Source organism: Symphodus melops (genome assembly GCF_947650265.1).
Source record: "Symphodus melops genome assembly, chromosome: 7".
NCBI lineage: Eukaryota > Metazoa > Chordata > Actinopteri > Labriformes > Labridae > Symphodus > Symphodus melops.
In genome coordinates, this window is record NC_136697.1 from 20,519,290 (window position 1) to 20,543,977 (window position 24,688).

A 24,688-nucleotide genomic window follows, 5' to 3' on the forward strand; every position below is an offset into this window, starting at 1 on the left:
TGTTGTTTTGTGTTGTTGTTTTTTTTGCACTGAAACACTTTACATACGACCCTCTGTTTCAAAATCTTTAAAAAAAAGACATCATCCTTATGTTACTAAATTTGTTGAGTTTGATTTAAAAAATATTTGATGCTTCTAGTGACAACATTTAAATAAATCTGTGCAAGTTGTTGAAATATTTGTACTACAACTGAGATACACCTTACACATCTTTGATAACGATAAATGTAACTTTACCATAAACTTTCTGTGATAATGAAAGTCATGCAGTTGTTTTTACCCTGCAACTGCTCAAAACAGAAGTCAAGTTTCAGTCTGTGTCAATACATCCACCAATCTAAAAGGAGGGAATCATCATCAGATAATAATCTAAAGTAAGATGGTGCAGTAGGGTGTATGTCGCAGTAGTGTGCTCTCTCTTGGGTTGTATGATGAATTAGGTTTGACACCAGCACGCCATATATTCTGAACAGAATCAGAATATGGACTCATTCACACTGTTATATGTCCATGTAGCTGGAGGTATGTTTCAGGTACAACTCAAAGAGGACAATTTAAAGGCGTAAACTACTTTTAAATATGTGTAGCCTACATATACCTGGACTTATACTCAATGTTTAGGACCTCAAACTGATAAGGATGTTTGTACTTTGTGTTTTTTTTCCCATAGATCGTCTCTCTCCCTTCATACACAGATATGTGTTAAGTGTTAAAGATGTGGATGTGCAAGAAAGATGTTAGTTATTGAAAGCCTGTAGGCCTACCACTTATATGACAGCAACAACATTGGACGTATTAAAATATACCGGGAAAATTAAACCCTACTCTCTTTGTCTAATAAAATCAGCAACATACATCTGTTGCTGTAATGCAATAAAAACTGCATGTGTTGTTGTTTGTACCCTGTCGGAAAATCCCGAACTTTTTAAGGTGGAGCTGCGTTCCAAATATGGTTCCTGTGACATTTCCTCTTGGTTTTCAGGAAACTCTCAACTAAATCGGAAGTGAAAGTTAAAGGATGTTTAGTGTGGATGTTTAGTAACATCGCTGACATTTTAAAGGTAAGATTGTTCCCTTTACTCTTTCAACTTTTAATGGTGGATTAGTTTGCACTTTACCGTCAGAACTCCAAACTCCAAGAAAAGTGAGCGTCTGCCTACAGTAACATAAGTTCATAGTTTTATTCTACGTTGCAGTAAAGTTAGTTCTTTTTTAAACAAAGGTACTTTTTTTACTTTCACTTACATAGGCCTAATTTAAAAATTTCGTTTTGGTTGATACAAAATAGCACTAACAAATAGTAAGGAATATTAGGCTATTGGGCGCATAAATGGATTTTCTAAGGATCATTATTTTCCCTTGGGGACCTCAAAGATCTTAAATAAGATTTGTGTTAGTTATCTGTTTTGTTTTTAGTGTTGGGAAATTCAGAGGAGCTCGATACACCCTTTAAACTCAGAAGCGGGGTGTATTGGTTACATATAAACTTTACAGAATAAAAAGCTAAATTGAAACTCGCGCAGATTTCAGTAAAAGATATTGCTAGTATTTTTTGAATGATCATTAAACGTTCACCAAAAAGCTGTGTCTTAACATTGTAAAATAAAAGTATCACGCATAATGTAAAAAAAACAATTTGCATATTGCTATAGTCATAAACCTCTCAAAAGCAAGTTCATAAGCATTTATCTAAAGCTCTAGAGACTTTGTATTCATGTTGGACAGTTTGTTTACATATGATTTTGTTCCTTCTAGTGGAGTTACACAGAATAAAGCTGAAAATGGGCTTGCTAACTTTGATAAGCAAAACAAACTTGTGTTGTAACACTTCATTTACTTAATCACTCCATAACAGACACATACTGTATGTAAGACCTGTTTTTTAATATATCATTGTTCAGATGGGTGCGACATACAACATACTTCAGAGTTTCAGACTGGAAACTTACTACAACAAGTTTCTCCAGTTGGGTGTGAAGGATGAGAGAGATTTCCTTGACATAAAAGATGAAGATCTAACGAACATGGGTATGGTGACTATCAACTGAAAGCCAAACACTGTCAATATTTGTTTCCACATAATGAAAAAAAAGAACATTGATATATTTAACATTGATATGATAAATAGATCAGAAAATTGCCATGGCATCACCACTGGATTCTCATTCTGCTGTGTGCTGTGAAACTAGTTGGTTTAAACGTCTGTTTTTTATAACAATGATCAAGAAGCTACACAAATACTGAAAGACCTTTTTTTTTTTTGTTCTCACTCTTCAAGGTTTAAGTCAAGTAGAAAAGAACCGTTTTTCAGACATGAAAGACTATGTTCGAAGACTCAGAGCTCCAGAGCGCCAGGTTCAAACTGTGGCCCCTGTGCAGAAATCGTTGGAGGCATTCTGTCTGAAGTACACTTATCCCAAATGTCCTCAACTGAAAGAGATTAAAGGTATGATAACATCCTTTATAAACTATGACCACTGGATGAACTTTGACATGCCAAGTTGTTCATACAATGTGGTCAGGCTACACATAATGACTTGTGTTGTTGGATATGGGATGTGATCATAGTGCAGACTTTGCATTTAACAAAATATAAGGGAACATTGTAACAGTGGTCATTTTTCAAATTACAGATATGGATCCAGTGCAAAACACTGTGGAGGACCTGATGTTAAGGATCGGTCATCTTGAAAATGTCGGCAATGCAAAAGGAGTTTGTCTCTACACAATCGATGGGATGCCCCTGACAGACGATCCCTTCTTCAACACTTGTGAGCAGACTTCAACAAAGTCAACAATTAACGTCAATAATTCAAAGTTGTTTGTTGTTGTTGTTGTTTTTTTAATTTACAGTCACGTAAAAAAATTATATACATACAACATGTACTGTAAGAAATGCCTGCTGGATATAATGAAGCTTTCAGATGATTAAAACTTCATTTTTCCGTCAAAAGTCGTATTATACCAAACAATGGTCTAGAGTTTAGAAGTCTATCCATTAGATCACATCATCTTGATAATGTTGGTCTGTATCTGTTAATTTACAAATAGAAAACTGTCCACTAACAAGTTAAGTATATTAACATAAATGTTCATGTCCTCCTGCAGGGTCTTTAAAGGACAGACATATTCAAGATGGATCTACTATTTACGTCATCTTTACACCAAAAGAAAACCTGAGACAGGCTCCACGGCACCCAAAGGGAGAGGTTGCTACAACCGATGGCGATGACGTGGTTCGATGCCACATAATGCTCAAGGTGAGACTTAACTCAGATCATGATTGATGGATATCTTTGATGTATTACTCAATCTATTGACCTCATCGCTTCAAATATTTAGGGGATCAAAAAGTACATTTGTCATTTCCCTTATTGATGTCTGACGTTCTGATCATTTTTTATCCTGGAATTATTTAAGATATTTCTGTTAGCTATCTGTTTCTTGTGTCCTGCAGGGAGATTTTGAGGTGTCTGTGAACTTAGAAAGTGACACCATCACCAGCCTGCGACGCAAGTTGGCAGATGAAAGTGGAATCCCAGCACACGTGCTTTGTTACAAGTAATTCAAACCTACTACAACAAGTATTGATGGTTTTAATAACAGTCAGATTTATTAACCCATACACACTTTTCCTTCTTGTCTTACATTTACAGAGGTGACCATGCTGGTGGTGAAACTCTGCAGAGTTGTGACATCTCAGAGACGTCCACAGTTTACTTCTCTTTGTCCTCCTTTTCGGATGACACTCCACAAGATGACACATTCTTCATTAATGACGTTGTGCCTTCAGTACAACAAACCCAGAAAGGAATCAGTGTGTTGTTGTCTTCACTTTATGTTCTGGTAAGTTTTACTTCAGATACATGAGCATTACTAATGTGCACTGTTTGATGACCCGTTACTTCTTCTTTTGCTTTTTTATACAATATGGCTCAGACACTACAGGCTAGCCATTTTTGTTGGAGGTACTCGGAAGTGACATGTAATTTTTTGTAATAACTGGGGATAATTATAAATTGTATTTAAAATAGAGAGTTATCGAAAAAAATAATTGGAGTAACAGAAATGTTGATAACCTTATGGTTAGCATGCTGGTATTTTCGTTCAGATCAAAGACCTGCGAGCATAAGTCATAACTGGTATGTACTGGTTTATCTTATCTTACATATCTAGAAATATCATTGTGGAACCGAAGAGCTGAAGAAGATGATTTCTTACATACGAAAACTGACTGGATGTAACCCTCTCATCCAAAGTTTGCATCAGTTACTTTGCAGGAACGAAACAATAACCAATAATCAGAAGGTAAACAATAAATACATAGAATGGTCATTAGAATTATTATAATGATAATTGTTGTTGTTATTTTGCATATGCTAAGGTAAGGTAAACAATAAGGAATTGTAATTGTTATTATTTTCTTTCTATGTGTGCTTCATCAGTAGCCGTTTCTTAAAAATATTCTTGTTTTTGTTGTAGATTGCAGTTGTTGAAGGCTTGTACATGCTCTTCAGGGAGCTTTTGCCCCAACTCGGAACAAAACGAGGGGAGAAAATCATCGAAGACCTGGATGTCTTTGAGAATTCACTGTACTGCTGGGCACATCTAAGATCAGAAGCTCAGGTATGATGATACAGTGAAAATGTTTGATATGAGTAAGAACAGTAATTTTAGAGACTTTTGATTTCACAAAAAAAAAAAAACTAAATTGATATAGCTGTGAACATAATCTCTTTGCTTTATTTTGACAGAAACTGACATCAGACCATGAGAACTTTGCCCTCATCACTCTTAAGTCTGAAGATGGCAGCCGTTTCAGTGACCCAATCAGAGTGCCTGGAATACCTGAGCCCCTTGAACGGGCAGACGTTCTCCAGAAAATTAAAGGTATTATGAAAAGTTTGACAGTTCATCAACCTTTTCTAGGCATTAACGCAGATATGACATTATGAGAAGCATCACTGCATGAGTCTATTGAAAAAATGCAGATAGCAGCCCTCACATGTGGTTGTGAATCAGCAATGGAACTGTGAAATTCACAGTAATTAACTGGCAGAAATTATTAAGTAACTTATTGTAAAAAATTATCCATATATAGGGAGACATGTAGCACAACCACTTACGGCCAATTTGCTTCCTATGGTGGCAGTTTTGTAAATAATTTGCTGTTGGCTTGGTTTTGACTTTCTGTTGTGATGTATCATTTTCAGGTTGTATTTTTATTATTTTCTGTTACAGCTTGAGTTTAATCAACATTTAAGCAGAAAAAGGTGGTGCAAAAGGTGGCTCACAGGAACCCGGTCTCATTGCCTTGTAAATGACAAGATCTGGCCTCAGCATATGAAAAAATTGCAATTTTTTAGTTTCTGTTTTCTACTGATTTTATTTTTCATTATATGAAATAGAAAATGATTTATTTATTTTTTAAATTTCACTCATCCCTTTTTGACCATGAAAATTTTTATATTTTAAAACAAAAATCAAATAACCACTTTAACTCAACTCAACTTTATTTGTGCCCGGAGGGCGATTTGTTGTGCAACAAGTCAGAACAATAATAGCAGACAGTACAGGGACAGCAGATATGACAGTAAAAAGGCAAAAGTACATAATAAACACAATGACAATGCAAGAGGCACCAAATTTACAATTCATTGAGGAACAACCTGTCGTGATCATTGACTGAGGCTCACAGCAGCTCACATCAAAATAAAAGTAAAAGTGAAGTGCAGAATCCACTCAATGCTAGCAGCAGACTGTTAGGCGTACATCCATAGAATAATAGTCAAAAGTGCTCCTTACAATACAGTCGAATACATATACAAATACCCCATGATGATCAGCCTACATAAGAAAGTAAATGCAGCCCATGTTGACAATGTTTACCAGCAGATACTGACCAAAGAGACCAAAGGTCAGACATACTGAAACAGAGCAAGAGCGTTCCTGAATAACACAACTATCTCCCCCTCGACCAGAATTAAGGAGGGAAATGGCACTGGGGAAAAAAGAGTGCTTGTATCTGTTGGATTTAACAGAGGGAAATCTAAAATAAAAACCAGAACGGAGCAACTGAAACTCGGAGTGAAGGGGGTGGGCACTGACTGACAGGATGGTTTTTGCTTCTGCTGAACATGTTTGTTGTAGAGGTCACTGAGGCTGCTTTGTTCAGCACCTATGATTTTTCCACTGACCTTCACAATTTGAAAAAGTGCTGTATCGGCCTTAACACTAAGGTTTCCATACCAGTAGATCACACAAAATGTTAAAACTGATTTGATGTAGGATCTATAAAACAAAGTAATAAGAGATCTGTCAACATTAAATTTGGTCATTTTACGAAGGCAGAAGAGACGTTGCTGGCTTTTCTTGCAGATTCCCATTTCTGACAGGAAAATCAAACGACCAAAAGATATACTGACCCTCCAGCCTAAGGTGTCATCCTGTTCTTAGGAAAACAGCTTAACACTAGTCCTCTTTTCTGTATTTATTTCCAGTTTGTTCTGAGTCTTCTCTCCTTTTCAGACGGGGAGAAAATTCCAAATTGCACTGAAGAGAATTTGCGAGAAACATCTTTACAGAGAGCCAGGGACATCGAAAAACTCTTGCTGAGTTTGCCTCCATACATGAAAACATACCCTCTGTGGATCGACCATGACAAGATGATTGGCCAGAAGTTTGTACCATTTTCTCTGTTTAATAAGTTTTCTTTTGTCTTAAAGAGTACATCATGTTTTTGCAGGTCCTAATCAGATACTATAGCATAAGCAGTCAACTTAAATAAATGCTATATCTTAGCATCATCTTATAATATTAATTTTCCAGCAATGATATCATCAATCAATACTAATGTGTTATAACCATTGTTCAGGTTTTTCTGTGAATATATCCGTATTTATTTTGGAATCTTGTAGCTTTTATTTTACTGCCACTGCCAAGTCTCGACTGTTACTGAGCTCTTTGGTGCTATCCTTCGCCTGTGAAAATAGTAATATTTGTGTATATAAAATCTGTCAGACTGTCATTTATTTATTTTACTCTTTGAATTTAGACTGAGCCTTGATTCAGATCTATCTTTGTGCAATTAAATGACAGCTTTCAGATAAATCTGGAGAAGACTTTTGGATGCATGGTGGAAGAATTAAAAACTTCCTCCAATCAGTGGCTCAATGTGACCCCACCTCTACATCTGAAGGAGCTGGGACAGTGTGCGAATCGCCTTGTTCTGCTGACTGAAGGTACTCCATAAAATATCTACCAGGATGGGATATTTCTAACAGTATTTAAATGTGCACTGTGTAGATTTGATACACAGGTAAAAAATCCTATTCATTGCTATATTCAAACACCCAATGCTCATGAGCACTAAGCTACATTTAGCTACGTTAGAGTGGCAGGAAAAACCTCATTTTAAGAGTCAGAAATCTTAAAAATGGGATGGAGGGAGAGACATTAAGTAACATATGGACAATACTTCCTCTGAGGAAAGATTTGCTTTCAATCTATGCTAACAAGTTATGTTAATGAAAATTAACCAACCTGAAAGACAATGCAAGGATTTTTATTTACTACCTTTGATACCATGATGTTTGTATTTATAATTTAAAATCTTATTTTTCTTTGTTAGACAACCTTGGGGTTTGTCTGGACAAAGACAAAGGATCCCCTGATATGATCAGAGTGCGTGATTGTTTGAGTGGCAAAGTCATAACAGAAGAAGTGAATCTGTTGGCAGCCAGGTAAAGTAGGCCTATCTCAGAGTCAAATCACCACCTAATATTTCTCAGAATCAAACAAGGTCTCTGATGCAGAATGCTGATTGATGATTTCTGTGTATTTGACATTCAACACAGGACTGGTGATCAAAGAGATGATGGAACATTTGTCACAACCAGGAATCCAACAGAGGCTATACTGGTAACACTTTGACTGTCTCATGTCTTCATCATTTGAATGAAATAGTACTCATGTAGGCCTTCAGTATTTTAAGTTGCAGACTTTGCCATCACTGTGTGAATGTGACATGTAGTGAATACACTTTAAGTAATCCAGAAGAGTCGTAAAGTGCAATACGAAGCCCATTCAGCAGTTACATTAAAAGACAATTGGACATCCGATTGTCTTTCAGAAATATATCTAACCTTCCTCCTTACATGATTGAAGTAATAGTCAGCGAGGTATGCGGTCAGGCTTAGCTCTGGCTCAGGGAAGAGGACGCCCTTGCCATGCATATTCCACCACAGGCACCGTTAGAGGTGCAACAGGCCTAAGGCTAAGCAGGAAGACCACCGTCCTGTGATATATAAAGCCAAACTCCATTCAATGATGATGGAGTTAGGTAGTTAGGTAGCAGCTAAAATGACATTTTCTACAAACAAAAAGATGTAATATGGAATTGTCTATTATAATTATTTGTTTTGGTTTTGACTTATAATTTGGCAATTCTATGTTAAAGAGAAAAAAGACATGATAGGTTCCAAACAGAAGATCATTAATGATCAGTCTTATTGGAAACTATGAATATAAATAACTACCCTAGTGTAAAATGTGTTTCTGACCGACACACTACCTCTGCATCAGACCGTCCCATATAGCAAGACGACATTGAAACAATGTTGATTTTCCGTTGGAATCATCAGTTTGGTTGACATTGAAATCTCAACACAAAATAAACATTGAATCAATGTCAACGTTAACGTAACATTGATGACAGTCATGTTAAAACAACTTGACTATGACTATGATTGATTTAGCATTCCAACACTGATGTTGAAAATACTTTGATTTATAGTTAACATTAATTAATTTGAATCTTTACAAACTTATTGGATACGAGTGTGAGGATCAACACAGACAGCAAAGGAAAGTAAAAGCAAAAAAAATAAAAATTATCGTCAGTTGTTTGAATAAAAAATCCTGATTAATAGTCACAAGGGCAGATTATGTCTCAAATTGTTAGTACAAATTAAACAGCATTTTAAAATGTATCCACCAATATTTTTGATACATTTTTGGTTAAATGAATACCACTCCACTTTTGACTGACATCTGATCTAATGCAGCTACATTAGAAAGTTAATCAATAAAAAAGGAACGCAGAAAAAAGGATCACATCTTCACAACACGACTGTGTCAGAAATTAATCAAATTCTGAATTACATGTTCATATTGTTATCAAAACTAAGTTTGTAAACAAACCAAAATAATGTCACACTATATTAAAGTGTATATCAACTATACTTTACACAGACTACTTTAATTAAAGTTAACTCTGGAACTTCTGCAGAGCTGAAATAGTGCAAAAACACTTCTCTCCAGTCCACGTCTATGAAAGTATTCCAACGTATATGCTGTCTTTCTGTGAATGTTTGTCTGATGAACACTTTTTTAAAAAGATAAAAAGATTAATCATAACTACAACGTTTTGCACAAAAGGCACAAATGGGTGCTTAAAAACGGATCACAATACAGGAAAAAAAATTATTAGGTGCTCAACCCAACCCAATTCCTACCACCGCAGCCAAAATCTCACTCGGAACTCAGTTCAAAACTTGAGAGCCCTGGGACATGAAACAAAAACAAACTGAAACCCAACAAACCATTACAAGAATCATCACAAGAACGCAGACAAAACAAGTATCAAAGAACATGAGCTGAGACCAAGAGGACAGAAGATTTAAAACGATTAAGAAACCAAAGGAGAAGAAGATGAGAGCTATAACAGAAATAGAAGCAAGTGAATAAACTATCAAAAACACAATATTATTTTTAAAAAAAAGTATATATACATATAAAACATAGATAGACAAAGTAAGTAAGATTAAACATTACCAAGTTAACACAGATGGCCGCATAGAAAAAAGGACAGTAAAAAGTAAAAGAAGAATCATAAAACCAAGATAAGACGTTAAGAAGAGGACATCACATAAAAACAAATCTGTAAAGGTATGTTTTTAGAAGGGATGTAAAAGAATTGAGGGAATCTGCAAGTCTTATCTCCTCAGGGAGGTCGTTACAAAGTCGAGGGGCCCTGACTGAAAAGGCCTGATCATCTTTGGTTTTAAGTTTCAACTTTGGAATGACCAGGAGTTATATAGCTTGCACCATCCATGCTTTAAAAATAATGAGTAAAATCTTAAAATCAATTCTACAACCTACAGGAAGCCAATGTAATGAAGCTAAAATTGGATAGTGATGTGATGTTGTCTGTTACAACCAGAAAGTTCTTTTTAATCCCAGCTCATCCCAGACTGACTCTTTCCAAACTAACAGATGTTTATAATATGTTTAAATTACAGATGGTCCATTTAGCGTCTTTTTTTATGTAAGTCTGTTCTCCGGTATTAAACTCTTCTCACGTTGATAAGTTTAAAGTCTGCATATATACTGCTTTCAACAGCAGTATGATGTATAACTACCAGTTGTTAGTTATTTCGCTGTGTGCTTGGCCCAGTTTAACTAGTTTCAGGTCCTAGAGTGCGGAAGTATACAACGGCAATGTTCAAACAGCTGCTTCAGCATTTCAATCTCTTTTTTTGGCATACCGTGAATCTTGCAGTTGTTGGCATACTACACACTGCATCCTGCATTTTGGCAAAATCAGTGCGTACTAGTATAGTATACGGTTTTGGAAAACAACCAGCATTTAAGTGAACTGACATGCTGAGTAAGCTTATTACTGCTAAGGAAGAACCTCAAACTTCCTGTTAATATAGGCAGAGCACTTCCTGCTTCCTCTATAGATTGTTGAATTCCTGCCCCTTCCGCTCGACTTCCATGGGACTTCTGAGATTGTAAATCTGTAATGTATCGGTCTCACGCAGATGGTGACGTATATTTTTGTGCCGAGAGCAGTGAAGAGCTGTAGTTCACAAAGCAGCCTCACACAAAACCTACAATTGTCAAACTACTTCACTTTTTATTATTATGAAAATGTGTCTTTAAAAACCACAAGGAACATATTCTCACCTTGTTAAAATAATTGCCAAAAGTCTTTTTTTTTTGCCTAAATCAACTCCTTATGATGCTGGCCACCTCTGTTAAAATTGCCTATAACCTCAGTTAAACAGATCATGGGATATACACCTTTAATATAATGGCCTATGTCAAGAGTCTGATTTGGGCCGTTTTATTTTGCCTCAGTCAAAAGACAATGTGACGTCGTATCGTGCACGCTCACTGTTCACCCTGCATTCATTAAATGTGTAATTCTTTGCTGTGTGAATTTCTTTTCCCTCCTTGTATTAAAGTTAGACAAGCTGCTCACTCAAATGATAACACTCAGAGGGTCACAGTTAGCCAAAACAAGTTAACAAAGTACAACATTTCAATCCCTGATGTGGATATTAATATTCCATCTCCACTTGGTAAATCAAGCTGTTGGGCTGTTTCATACTGCGTCACTTGCTGGTAGCTGGAAACAATTGAATCAAGCTTATTTTGTTGCTGGCTAATTTATTTGTTTTTTCACCTTTGTCAGCTGGACACACTTACAGTATTTGACTAACTTTTTTAGGTGCTGATCGACACAAGCTCCTCTATGGGGGAAGAGTGCTATGGAAGTGCCGAAATCAAGAAGATTCATGCTGTAAAAGAGCTCTTTGACAACTTTGCAGCAAGGACCATGGCTTATGATTTTCATCATATCATTAGTCTGGTAGAATTCTGCTCCATGGTGAACACTCTCCACATATTTACTGAAAATCTGGAAAAGTTCAAGGTAAATTTATGTATTTCTGAGATCATTTATTTATACTTTATTGAAATTTGCATGTGGGTGTAATGCCATATTATCAAGCAATCTTTATTTTTATAGCACATTTAAAACAACCTTTGTTGACCAAAGTGCTGTACAAGCAAAACAAAACATCAAACAGTAATGGAAATGGAGGGAATTGTTTGTATACTTTTTGTAGGAGCACATTCGTAACATTGAGGCAAGTGGACGTACTCTCCTGTATGACGCCCTGAGCCATGGGGCATCTGAGCTGGGAAAGGTCAAGGAGAGATTCCCAGATTGTCGACTCCGCATCATATGTCTCACTGATGGAAATGATTTTGGGTAAATGAGTTTATGAGTACATGAATTTTGACAACTGATTCTTGTTATTTTCTTAGTGCTCACAGTTTAATGACTTTTTAGTCATTTAAAGGGAGTTGATATTTTGGCTTGAATATTTTCCATAGTTCCTCTGAGAAGCCGGTCCCTGTTACAGCTGAACTGCTAAAATCTGGCATTGTTGTGGATTCGATCCTCCTTGGAAAAGTGAGCAACAACATGCTACACGGAATCAGCAATGCAACAGGTATGACATCTCTGAAAGTCATCTTCATACATTGAGTTTATTTTACTTTTCTAAAAAGTAGGGACAGTCTCCATAAAAGAACAAAAAGAAGTTAATATGCCAGATTGTAGCCATGGGATTACTTCCATCTGTCGTCCCTTGACAGGTTGTTCACACATACATATTTTGCATTACCACAATGACAATCAAAATTCATTGGCAGAGACACACACTTCAGAGTTAAAGTGCTTAGAGTTCCTGCTACGGGAGGTAAAGTGCCTTAGTATTATTAGTAAATGTGCTGTAACTGCAACTGCCTGTAACTTCAAAGGTGCTACTTATGCAAGTTTCAGGTTCATGTGCATTATTTTTCTGTGCTCTTTTATCTTTTACTGATACTTCTTCGTCTGAAATTTCGTATTACAGACAGACAGACAGACAATCAGACAGACAGTCAGTCAGTTAGTTTAACTCCACAAAAATTACACTGAGTCTTTGCATACTTTAAGGGGTAAGTGTGATAATATATTATTCACAAGTATTTCAAACTGTGTTGCAGGCCAACAGGAAACAACGTATTTAGGTTGTTATTAAGCCCTACAAATGTGTTTGTGTCAAATTAAATGTCAAACTCACCTTACGATGTTACGATGAAATGTCAATTTTACTGTCATAATATTTCTCATTGTAATAAATAAAAGGAGATGCCATGGAGGTAGGAAAAAAGTGGGGGGGTTTTTCTTTCATTTTGTATTTATTAAATTCTTTCACTCAATTTCTATAGGCTATAGGCATGCATCATGCTTTACTGGCATCTTGCTTTCTCTATGTTGGTCTGTCGGCCTGTCTCTCTTGTTTCAACAGCCAATCAGAGACAGAGTAGGGTCGGTCCTTGTGAGATGTGAATTATTTATTAGGCTTTTTATTAAATCATGCTTGTTTTACCTTTTTTAAAATATTTCCTCACATCTAGTTGCATTAGTTTTTATGATTATAACATGACATGAGTGACGTGAGCAGGTAAACTCACCTGACGGAACAGTCTTTTATGACTCTGTTTCTACCCATCTGACATTTTTTGACACACAGCTAAACTAAGTTTGACAATTAGCCTGGTCCGGAGCAGACTTGTTCACCAGCATAAGTTGCCATGGTAACTCAGCGAGGACTCATATAAGTTAAGTTGATGGAACAAAACTCCCACTTAAATGAGCCAGATTTATTAATTAAATAAGTGAGGATTCAGCTTAATCCTGCTTCATGGAATAACCCCCAGGAGGACCTTTTAATATTAGCTGTTATCTGTAGGGGAGAAGACTAAGGGCTGAAGAAATTTCAGTGTTAGAGCTGCAGCAGCACACACTGGTATGATTTATGAACATTTTACAACAAGTAAAGCACAGTCTCATTTGCAGCTTTAATAACATAAGTTCCTTTCAGGATTCGAACCTGGTACGTTCTGGTTACCTAACTGACGATATTACTTTCCTACGGCTAATGGTAAATGAGTTATGAGCCTTAACCACAAAACTCTTGATGACTGACCAGATGGTGGCACCACAGGATCATTTATGAGTATGTTGAGCATTGTACAACAAGAAAACGTGGCCAGGTTTGAAAACCTTGAACACAAAGCAATTAATGACCGACCACATGGTGGCACTACAGGATTATTTATGAGTATACTGAGCATACAACCAGTAACCATGTGGTCAAGTTTGAATACCCTTTTTTGAATACACTTTCAGTTTTTGAGATATCAGCTTTCAAGACCTGTTCCAATTGATATTTAATATTTTGAAAGGGCATTTAAAATCACTGAAACATTTATTAAGTGTTGAGAAAAGCAATTGTAGCATTACTAAAAGTAATAGTGCATATGCCATTACCAAGTTTTACCATTTCCAGGTGGAACCATGTTTCTAGCACAAACCATATAGGAGGAGATACAAGCCAAAAAACGGCAGAATAATAATATAGAATAAAGAGATAAGATAACATGAGTGTGAGAGCTGCAGCTCCCACACTAATGAAAGCACTTTCAATTGTCTGGTGTCTGAAAGATGCTAAATCAATAAACTTGCCTTGCCTGTGCTGTCCGATATGCGACTGTGACTGATTTAGAAAAAATATATATTCTCAGGTCTGTCTGTTATAAGTTGAGCACGCTCATAATAACAAAAAGCCATGCATTTGTTGTATTACAACGTTATGTACAAGTGTTAGAAAAAGGTGTGAAATAAAAATATTTTCTGTCTTCTATTACTCCTACTAACTGTGATTGATATCATCATTGATAGCCCGAGCCACCAGAGCCAAATACTCATGACACATTCTTTGATTGGGCAGTTACTCAGACACCTGTTTGTCTCTCTTCCACACATCCTCATGGCTTCCAGGTGGCTGCTGTTTCAAACCAGAGACAACCAAAGACGGTCTGAAGCTCTTTGAGATTGAGACTGTTCTGTCTTTGGAGCAGAGGAAACTTAAGATGAAACTCAACCCATCCTCCATCACTGAGGTTGGTGTTTGTTCATTACTGACCTACATTCAGTGTAAAGTGGAATGAGAATGAAAGTCATGAGGTCAACACAGGTTTAAACACTTCACATCAACTTAATGTGCTCATTCATTTATCCTCTTATAGAGTTCTTTGTCAAGCATCTTCCTTACTCATGGATATGATGAAAGTCCAGAGACTTTGTTGCCCAGTCAGATAAACAGCAAAGTGACCGTGACTCAGAGGTGAGTTATTCAAATGATGACCAAAACAGTGAACTCTATGGGTATATAAACAAACATGTTTTATTATTACAACAACAAATTAAACAATACTGGCTGCATGGGACTCATGTTTGTTGATCTGGTTTTCAGTCAGGGCTGCATGATGGTGCCGTGTTAGTGCTGTTGCCTCTCAACCAATAGTTTCCTAAAAACCGGTATCATTGTCCTAGATATTAGGGTGTATCCTAGTTAAAGTTAATATTAAATCTTTTTTCGTTTCATTGTGTGCAATGACATAATGCTGTTACAATTATTGTGTGGCAAGTGGGGCTTGATGATTCCTCCGATATTTTTTGTCTTTAAATGTTTTTTTTTTCTTTCAAAGGGGGGCTGTTGGATTGCATCATAGCACAAAATTGAAACTATGTTAAGAAATAAATAATACGATTTTCAGGTACCGGTATTTTGCCTCAAATCACGAGTACCTAAATATAATAATCCAGTGGGGTAACCATTTTCCATTTCACTTCTGGTAACCCAATTTGCTTTCCATTCTATTGTATATGGTAGTTGTAATGATGGATTTACATACTCTATGTACTGTTTCCTTAGTCTACATGTCTGTAGTGTCTTTTACGTGTTATTGTTTAACCAGGCTGCAAAACAAATTTCCTCCCAGGGACAGTGATGTTAAAATAGAAATCAGAGAACCGCATGTGTCAGTATAGTTTGTTATCCTCTCTTTTCCAGTTACGGTTTTTACAGTTTGATTAAATGGCATGCCTTTTTGGTGTAGGTCAGTTTCTTGGTACAACAAACATTCATTGTTGATTTCAGTGTAGCTTGAAAATTTAAGTATCTTTTACAAAATATTTTTCAACAAGCCACTGTCTTCTTGGTAAAGAGTCAGGTGGTAATCTCATTTTGGAGCCATATTTTCTGCCATAATGTTTGTACTACATCTGAATTATGTGATCTCTCTTACTAGTGCTCTAAAGAAGAGGATTGAGGAGACAAAGAAGGGCTGGGTTCTGGAGAAGGACAAACGTATACTGGAGGAGCTGAAGAGTCTGCACTGTGATCCACATCCCTTCTTCAAAGTTTTCCCCTCAGAGTCAGACTTCAGTGAGTGACTTTTTTTTATGTTCTCTGTAGGAGCCAAAATGCTTGTTTTTGTATTATGCGTTTGTGTGGTTCCGACACTGGCCGCTGGGTGGAGTCTTGACTTAAGCTGTGTTTAAAGCCAAGACTCCAGGTAATTAGATTCAGGTGTGTTTGAAAGCATATAGTTTTTTGACCATGTGGGCGTGTCGGGTTGATTTGATGCAGCAGTTTATACTTATGATGTATTGGACAGATTAAGATGTTTCTGTGCATTATTGAACCCTGATCATGAACTACAATAAACAGATAGAAGACTCTATTGGAAAAGAGTATTAGACATTTGTTTGTTTCAACACCAGGAGCACACGTCCGGAAATAGTTCCACATCTCACATCTCAGTGGTGATTGCTTTGGACAATATAGGGTTTGTTTTAAAAGAGTCACCACATTCTCTTTGACAGGGGTAAATGACTGGTCAGGGTCAAGTTTTTGCCACTCGTGTCATACTTAAGATAACCAACAATAGAAGTCTGCTGGCATAAGAAAATTTGGTTTGACAAATGTATAGATTTTGATAACTTCATAATCACAATAGATAATTGGCAATCTTTGTAAACTTGTATAATTTAGATCTCCAAAAATATAATCTTTTTTATTATTTCTAAGATTAGTATGTACAGCACATTTTAGTATGCATGTGTATAATAAGTGTTTTTTTTCTTTGCAGTACATTTTGTTTTCAGTTACACTGAGTTACACTTATTCATGAACGTTTTACACGGTTTTGCTGTTCTATGATTACATATATTTTGGCATTGGCTAAGGCAGTGATTCATAAAATGAGGCACAGGACCCCTTGTGGGTCAATACACACTGTTTTGTACTTGAAAATATTTTCATCTGCCAAAGGGGTGCCTGGCAGACAGACGTTTGGAACCACTGGCCTAAGGGCTCCTATACCCAACAAGACTGAATCTTTGTTTATAATCTTCAGCTTTCTGGAAGATTCTGATGCAAGGTCCTCCTGACACACCGTATGAGAAAGGAGTGTTTGAGCTGTACTGCCAGTTTGGTCCTGACTACCCAGTGAAGCCGCCACTTGTCCGCTTTGTCACCAAAGTATCCTTCCAAAGTACCCCCTATATTCTTGACAGAATTATAACTTTTGTTTGGGGCTGCAGATTCAAGGGTGGATGAAAACTGTATTATCTGAGATATAAGTGTTACATTTTATAGATTCTACATTATTCATATTCATCCTTCACTCGACACTCTCAGTGATTTTATGTGACTCTATAACCCTTAGCTCAGAGAGTGCCAACCTTTCTCTCAAACATTTTATGACTTAAACCTAAGGCATTTTGAGTTTTTTCCCTCTCATTTTGTAATACTTTATACTTATCATTGTTATTATTATCTGTTTGCACTTAAGTTGTTTTCTCTTAACATGAGAACAGGTCTACCACTGCAACGTCAACAGTGTGGGACGCATCTGCCACAACATATTTGACCGAAACTACAACGCCCACATCACCATGAGAGAGATCCTTGAAGCTGTGTATGGACTGCTCATCGTCCCTGAACCTGAGGATCCTCTGGACAGGTGAGATTACACACATGCTCAATCAAGTTACACTTTGAGGTGGATGATAAGTGGACAACAAAGCTGATTAGTAAGCCAGACTGTATGTTTAGTGATGAGGAGGTTCTTTATCTATTTTGATTTCCTTTTGTTCTTTTAATTACTAGTTTTACCTCCTCTAAAATCTGTAGTTTCATTTCACCGCTTAGGATTTGGATCTGGTTTTGCAACATTATTTAAGCTTTGTGTTTGATGATGGTAATTTGGCACTTAACTGTTAAAAAGTTAGGAAGGATCATTGTGACATAATACTTTGTAAAATACATCCCTGAAATTAAATTAAACTATATAGGAACATGAGGGTTTGTTAAAAATGTACACTTAACCACAGCCCCAATTGTACAGAAAAATGTGGTTTTGTACAGTGGCTGATTAATAAGTTTCTATAGTGTGACTTGTATGGTTTTGTGATGTGTCACAGAGGTGTTGATACAAGACCGTAGAAAATCATATAGTAAAGTATGACATCAAAGAGTGTGTATCACTTCAATATGTTTGTATTTGTTTTCCTCTTGAAGCATTTTGGCGGAGGAATTCATGACGAGCCGTGTGGAGTATGAACGAGAAGCCAAGAAACACACAGAGGAAACTGCAGGGCTCTCAATGGATGACATGGAAAAAGTAAATAGTCTGAATTAAAATTGTGAATGTGTGATAGACATTGTGTTTTTGTGTGGCTGACACATTAAAATGTGTCTTTTAGAATTTAAATGAATCAGAATCAGTATTTATTGCCAAGTTCATTTACACATTTGACTTTGTCTTTTGATTCAAAACAATTAAAGGATATATAAAAAAATAACAGAGCTCCTGCTGACAACTTCAATATGATAAGATTAATATAAAAACCTTAAAGATAAATATAAAAAGCTAAAATAAATATCTAAATGTAAAAAGCTCAAAGATAAATATAAAAGATATATAATACTTATAACAACTTTGTTTTTAGATTCATTTTATTTAAAAACAGAGTGTAGTGTAAACAGAGAATATTAAGTCCAGGGAGCATTAATGTAAGACACAGATTCAGTTTCAGCCATCACATTACTGTAATGTTCTCTGACTGTGGAGCTGGTGAGAGTTTGTTATGTCTGTAAGCTGCAGCTCACCTTTGTAGCACAGAGTAAGTTAGAAGTCCACACAGGCATGTCTGTTTGTTCCCATTAGTAGCGGAAATTCATCCAGTTCTTTGCACAGTCAGCGCTCGTTGGAGAGAAATATGTCAGGTAGAGTGGTGTGTAGTCTGTAGTCCAGTGGTGAAAGAGCTCTTTGTATAGTGACACAAAAACGGTGTTCACACACAAAAAAAGACAACACACTAAGGTATCCTTGCGCTGTGCCATCTTGTTGTATCATTCATCATTGTCAGTACCATTAACATGTTTTCTTGTAATGCTTATTTATTCTGTTTTATTTAAAGAAAATCGTGGTTCCGGAGCCCCAGTTCATACCCCAACATCTGATCTGTCCACTCACCAAGAAGATGTTTGTTGATCCTGTGAAAACGGTGTACGGCACGGTGTATGAACGCAAGGCCATCGAGGAACACCTGAAACAGTGAGTTTGTTTGCAGCTGTTGACATGAATGTAATGTGAGTTAGATAAAAGTTACAATAAGTACACATTTATGAAACCATTTAAGAAGACAGTTTCTCTGATGGCTAAATGCTCTTTACAGACACCAGTATGAGCCGCTAAGAGGACAGGAACACAAGCTTGAGATGGGGGACATCAAAGCAGACCATAACATGAAGAAAATGGTCATGGATCTTCGAAAAAGTCAAATCAGATAATTCTGAATAATTAAAAAAACTCGAAGGTAAAAGCGGTTTGATCCACCTCAGTTCTTAAATGCAAAACTGTTTCTTGAAGTGATGTTCATAAAATAATTGATATCTTATACACAGTTTTCTTAATGTTTCCTACAATCAAGTTAAAGTTTATGTTCAACTTCGTTTTTAGAGTTTAAAAAAATGCCATTACAGGAGTTTGAAAAATGTAATCATAATAAAGCCTTTGCACTACATGTGTTTGAGTTGTTAAACAGGAAGATATTTGGATAAGAACACTTTTGAAATAGTTGTAGCTCTTTGCTGTATGTTTTTCCATTACATTTACTTGTTCTCTATTTTACCATTAAAAAAAGTACTTTACCAGATTTTGTGATAACTTTCTTGGAGTGAAACAAATCAAGGTTCTGGTTCATTGCATCCGACCTACTGGCATTTGCAAAATAATGAGTGAAAGTTGACAACTAAATGTTTTTTTGTGGTATTTAGTACACACATAACATATTTTTTTATTGAGAATGTTGAAGTTTAGGTAACAATGTGCACATTCACAGACACTATTTGTCTGCAGGCTTTTCATAGTAAGAACTTTCTTTGTTGAAAGGGCATCTATTGGTCACTGTAAAGCTAACACAGTAGCTTATATTGCCTTGTAATGCTGTGTTCATGGGCCTGCAAGCTCTGGGAAGTATAGGGACAGAAATGTTTGGAGAGGCTGGAGACGATAACTTCCTTGGTATAAGGTGATCCTCTTGTGCAATGAAAGCAATAAAACACATTAGTTTTGAATTCATATTGGTGCACTTATACAGTCCCTCACAAAACGTATAGTGTATTACTTTTTAAAAATGGAATTGTTGCATCAAATACTTATGTCCAAATAAAACGCAAAACACATAGACATGCAGAAAATGAACACTAGCTTTTGATAAAACAACAAAGCAACTGGGTAAACAAAACATCGATTAAGAAATGAAAGAAAAACATTGTTTAACAATAAAACTGACTTTTACACAAGGTTCAGTTTTTAAAAGGACCTGTGTTATTTAATAAAATACTTTCTTCGAGCCATATCAGTAACACGTGGACTTTGTGGTCCAGGAGTAACTTCCTCATACATAAAATTATTCCGGCTTTCTTGACATATTATATTCATCTTCTATTATTTCTCCATTTAACCTACTGTCGCAAACATAAGAGTTGTTTTGTTGTTTCTTTTGCTATTGCATCATTATTGTAAGTGTATGAAAATGATTGACCATTCCTCTTCCTGGACTGGACTTTTTTTTTTTCTTTTTTTTGCAGGAAAATAATATTTCATTAGCGAAACCTGCAGCTACAATTTCAGGTAAATCCACGTTGCAACGTTTTGATATTTGCTGCCACCTGGTGGCAAAGTAAGCAACAATTAAAGTGTCTTACTTTGTTTTATTCACTCCATTTTAGCTTTATTTCTGTAAACACAATGTAAGTATAAGCCATGGTGATGAAGAAAAAGTCGTCCACCTACATTAGCTGGCAAGAGTCATTCTGATACCTCTCCACAGGACGATTACTACAGGCTTGTGGGCGTCCTCAAGTTTCATTTTCAGGGACTGTCTCAAATGGAGTAAAACGAAACTAAGCTAATTGTTACGTCACAAGATCCATGGAAAATGTCAAGGTATGTTCCCTTTATTTTTCGATGTTTCCTTATGGATACGATTGTTACCAGAAGAGATTAATGTTTTTTATTCTCCAAGTCTAAAAAAACAAACAAGTTATGCTCATGTTTGTCTTGATGTCTTTAGTACAAACTCCAAGAAAAGTTAACGTAGACACACGTCCAGGAAGTCAAACTGTTTATTTCAAGTTTACTGTTGAATTATTTTAAATACTTTGTTTAATTATAGAAGCATAACTGGATGTTGTCTGAGGATGGACGTAGGGAGCTGTCGGTGTTATGTTTGTATTTGTTTTCCTCTTGAAGCATTTTGGCGGAGGAATTCATGACGAGCCGTGTGGAGTATAAACGAGAAGCCAAGAAACACACAGAGGAAACTGCAGGGCTCTCAATGGATGACATGGAAAAAGTAAATAGTCTGAATTAAAATTGTGAATGTGTGATAGACATTGTGTTTTTGTGTGGCTGACACATTAAAATGTGTCTTTTAGAATTTAAATGAATCAGAATCAGTATTTATTGCCAAGTTCATTTACACATTTGACTTTGTCTTTTGATTCAAAACAATTAAAGGATATATAAAAAAATAACAGAGCTCCTGCTGACAACTTCAATATGATAAGATTAATATAAAAACCTTAAAGATAAATATAAAAAGCTAAAATAAATATCTAAATGTAAACAACTCAAAGATAAATATAAAAGATATATAATACTTATAACAACTTTGTTTTTAGATTCATTTTATTTAAAAACAGAGTGTAGTGTAAACAGAGAATATTAAGTCCAGGGAGCATTAATGTAAGACACAGATTCAGTTTCAGCCATCACATTACTGTAATGTTCTCTGACTGTGGAGCTGGTGAGAGTTTGTTATGTCTGTAAGCTGCAGCTCACCTTTGTAGCACAGAGTAAGTTAGAAGTCCACACAGGCATGTCTGTTTCTTCCCATTAGTAGCGGAAATTCATCCAGTTCTTTGCACAGTGAGCGCTCATTATCGAGAGAAATATGTCAGGTAGAGTGGTGTGTAGTCTGTGGTCCAGTGGTGAAAGAGCTCTTTGTATAGTGACACAAAAACGGTGTTCACACACAAAAAAAGACAACACACTAAGGTATCCTTGCGCTGTGCCATCTTGTTGTATCATTCATCATTATCAGTATCATTAACATGTTATCTTGTAATGCTTATTTATTCTGTTTTATTTAAAGAAAATCGTGGTTCCGGAGCCCCAGTTCATACCCCAACATCTGATCTGTCCACTCACCAACAAGATGTTTGTTGATCCTGTGAAAACGGTGTACGGCACGGTGTATGAACGCAAGGCCATCGAGGAACACCTGAAACAGTGAGTTTGTTTGCAGCTGTTGACATGAATGTAATGTGAGTTAGATAAAAGTTACAATAAGTACACATTTATGAAACCATTTAAGAAGACAGTTTCTCTGATGGCTAAATGCTCTTTACAGACACCAGTATGAGCCGCTAAGAGGACAGGAACACAAGCTTGAGATGGGGGACATCAAAGCAGACCATAACATGAAGAAAATGGTCATGGATCATCGAAAAAGTCAAATCACATAATTCTGAATAATTAAAAAAACTCGAAGGTAAAAGCGGTTTGATCCACCTCAGTTCTTAAATGCAAAACTGTTTCTTGAAGTGATGTTCATAAAATAATCGATATCTTATACACAGTTTTCTTAATGTTTCCTACAATCAAGTTAAAGTTTATGTTCAACTTCGTTTTTAGAGTTTAAAAAAATGCCATTACAGGAGTTTGAAAAATGTAATCATAATAAAGCCTTTGCACTACATGTGTTTGAGTTGTTAAACAGGAAGATATTTGGATAAGAACACTTTTGAAATAGTTGTAGCTCTTTGCTGTATGTTTTTCCATTAAATTTACTTGTTCTCTATTTTACCATTAAAAAAAGTACTTTACCAGATTTTGTGATAACTTTCTTGGAGTGAAACAAATCAAGGTTCTGGTTCATTGCATCCGACCTACTAGCATTTGCCAAATAATGAGTGAAAGTGGACAACTAAATGTTTTTTTGTGGTATTTAGTACACACATAACTGTTTTTTATTGAGAATGTTGAAGTTTAGGTAACAATGTGCACATTCACAGACACTATTTGTCTGCAGGCTTTTCATAGTAAGAACTTTAGGTTAAGAAATTAACCCCGGTTCTCTGAAACATGAGTGAGGTATCTCACTATGGGACATGCTCCTCGCGCTGTCCCCCAGCAAATATCAAAACGTTGCAACGTGGATTTACCTGAAATTGTACCTGCAGGTTTCGCTAATGAAATATTATTTTCCTGCAAAAAAAAGAAAAAAAAAGTCCAGTCCAGGAAGAGGAATGCTTAATCATTTTCATTCACCTAAAATAATGATGCAATAGCAAAAGAAACAACAAAACAGCTCTTATTTTTGCGACAGTAGGTTAAGTGGAGAAATAATAGAAGATAAATATAATATGTCAAGAAAGCCGGAGTAGTTTCAACTAATAATTTTATGTATGAGGAAGTTACTCCTGGACCACAAAGTCCACGTGTTACTGATATGGCTCGAAGAAAGTATTTTATTAAATAACACAGGTCCTTTCAAAAACTGAACCTTGTGTAAAAGTCAGTTTTATTGTTAAACAATGTTTTTCTTTCATTTCTTAATCGATGTTTTGTTTACCCAGTTGCTTTGTTGTTTTATCAAAAGCTAGTGTTCATTTTCTGCATGTCTATGTGTTTTTGCGTTTTATTTGGACATAAGTATTTGATGCAACAATTCCATTTTTAAAAAGTAATACACTTTATACGTTTTGTGAGGGACTGTATAAGTGCACCAATATGAATTCAAAACTAATGTGTTTTATTGCTTTTCATTGCACAAGAGGATACACCTTATACCAAGGAAGTTATTGTCTTCAGCCTCTCCAAACATTTCTGTCCCTATACTTCCCAGAGCTTGCAGGCCCATGAACACAGCATTACACGGCAATAGAAGCTACTGTGTTAGCTTTACAGTGACCAATAGATGCCCTTTCAACAAAGAAAGTTCTCTTTCAACATTCATTTCGGCATCTCACTATGGGACACGCTCCTCGCGCTGTCCCCCAGAAGCAATATTACATTACGCCAGTCTTGACTGGCAGACGGACGTGACGTCGGCTCCCCGGAGGAGGTACATCCTCCTCCTATAAAAGTCCGACATAACGTCCCATCCTCAGTCTTTGCAAACACACCTCTTCCTCGCTCCAGGCAAGGAGGGTGGTCTGGTGAGATACCTCACTCATGTTTCAGAGAACCGGGGTTAATTTCTTAACCTAAAGTTCTCTTTCAACATTCATTTCGGTATCTCACTATGGGATATAGAGACTCCCGTATTGCCAAACAGGCATACCTCGAAGACCTATAGAGGACATCTAAACAAGCATGTTCTGCCCACCCACACTCAAAACAGAATGAGACAAAGTGT

General features: G+C 36.2%; 2 protein-coding genes across 3 annotated transcripts; both read left to right on the top strand.

Moving 5' to 3' along the window:
* Positions 1-991: 991 nt before the first annotated feature.
* Positions 992-20,248, top strand: LOC306826700 (uncharacterized protein). Its single transcript, XM_079348177.1, has 25 exons — positions 992-1,061; positions 1,902-2,028; positions 2,279-2,446; positions 2,634-2,771; positions 3,109-3,260; positions 3,458-3,561; positions 3,657-3,846; positions 4,177-4,308; positions 4,483-4,626; positions 4,755-4,890; positions 6,529-6,679; positions 7,099-7,241; positions 7,631-7,742; positions 7,857-7,920; positions 11,519-11,722; positions 11,919-12,064; positions 12,190-12,308; positions 14,687-14,808; positions 14,935-15,032; positions 16,000-16,136; positions 17,110-17,234; positions 17,573-17,718; positions 18,276-18,378; positions 19,178-19,314; positions 19,436-20,248. Exons 1-25 carry the CDS (start codon positions 1,032-1,034, stop codon positions 19,548-19,550), a joined length of 3,243 nt encoding a protein of 1,080 aa, XP_079204303.1. The 5' UTR covers positions 992-1,031; the 3' UTR covers positions 19,551-20,248.
* Positions 20,249-20,954: 706 nt separating this feature from the next.
* LOC306826703 (uncharacterized protein) lies at positions 20,955-23,372 on the top strand. 2 transcript variants are annotated; one of them, XM_079348179.1, is made up of 5 exons: positions 20,955-21,014; positions 21,095-21,210; positions 21,517-21,619; positions 22,421-22,557; positions 22,679-23,372. In XM_079348179.1, exons 2-5 carry the CDS (start codon positions 21,203-21,205, stop codon positions 22,791-22,793), a joined length of 363 nt encoding a protein of 120 aa, XP_079204305.1. In that variant the 5' UTR covers positions 20,955-21,014; positions 21,095-21,202; the 3' UTR covers positions 22,794-23,372. The 2 variants fall into 2 exon arrangements, with proteins under 2 accessions (XP_079204305.1, XP_079204306.1); XM_079348180.1 differs by lacking the exon at positions 20,955-21,014 and having other exon boundaries at positions 21,047-21,210.
* The last annotated feature ends 1,316 nt before the right edge of the window (positions 23,373-24,688 follow it).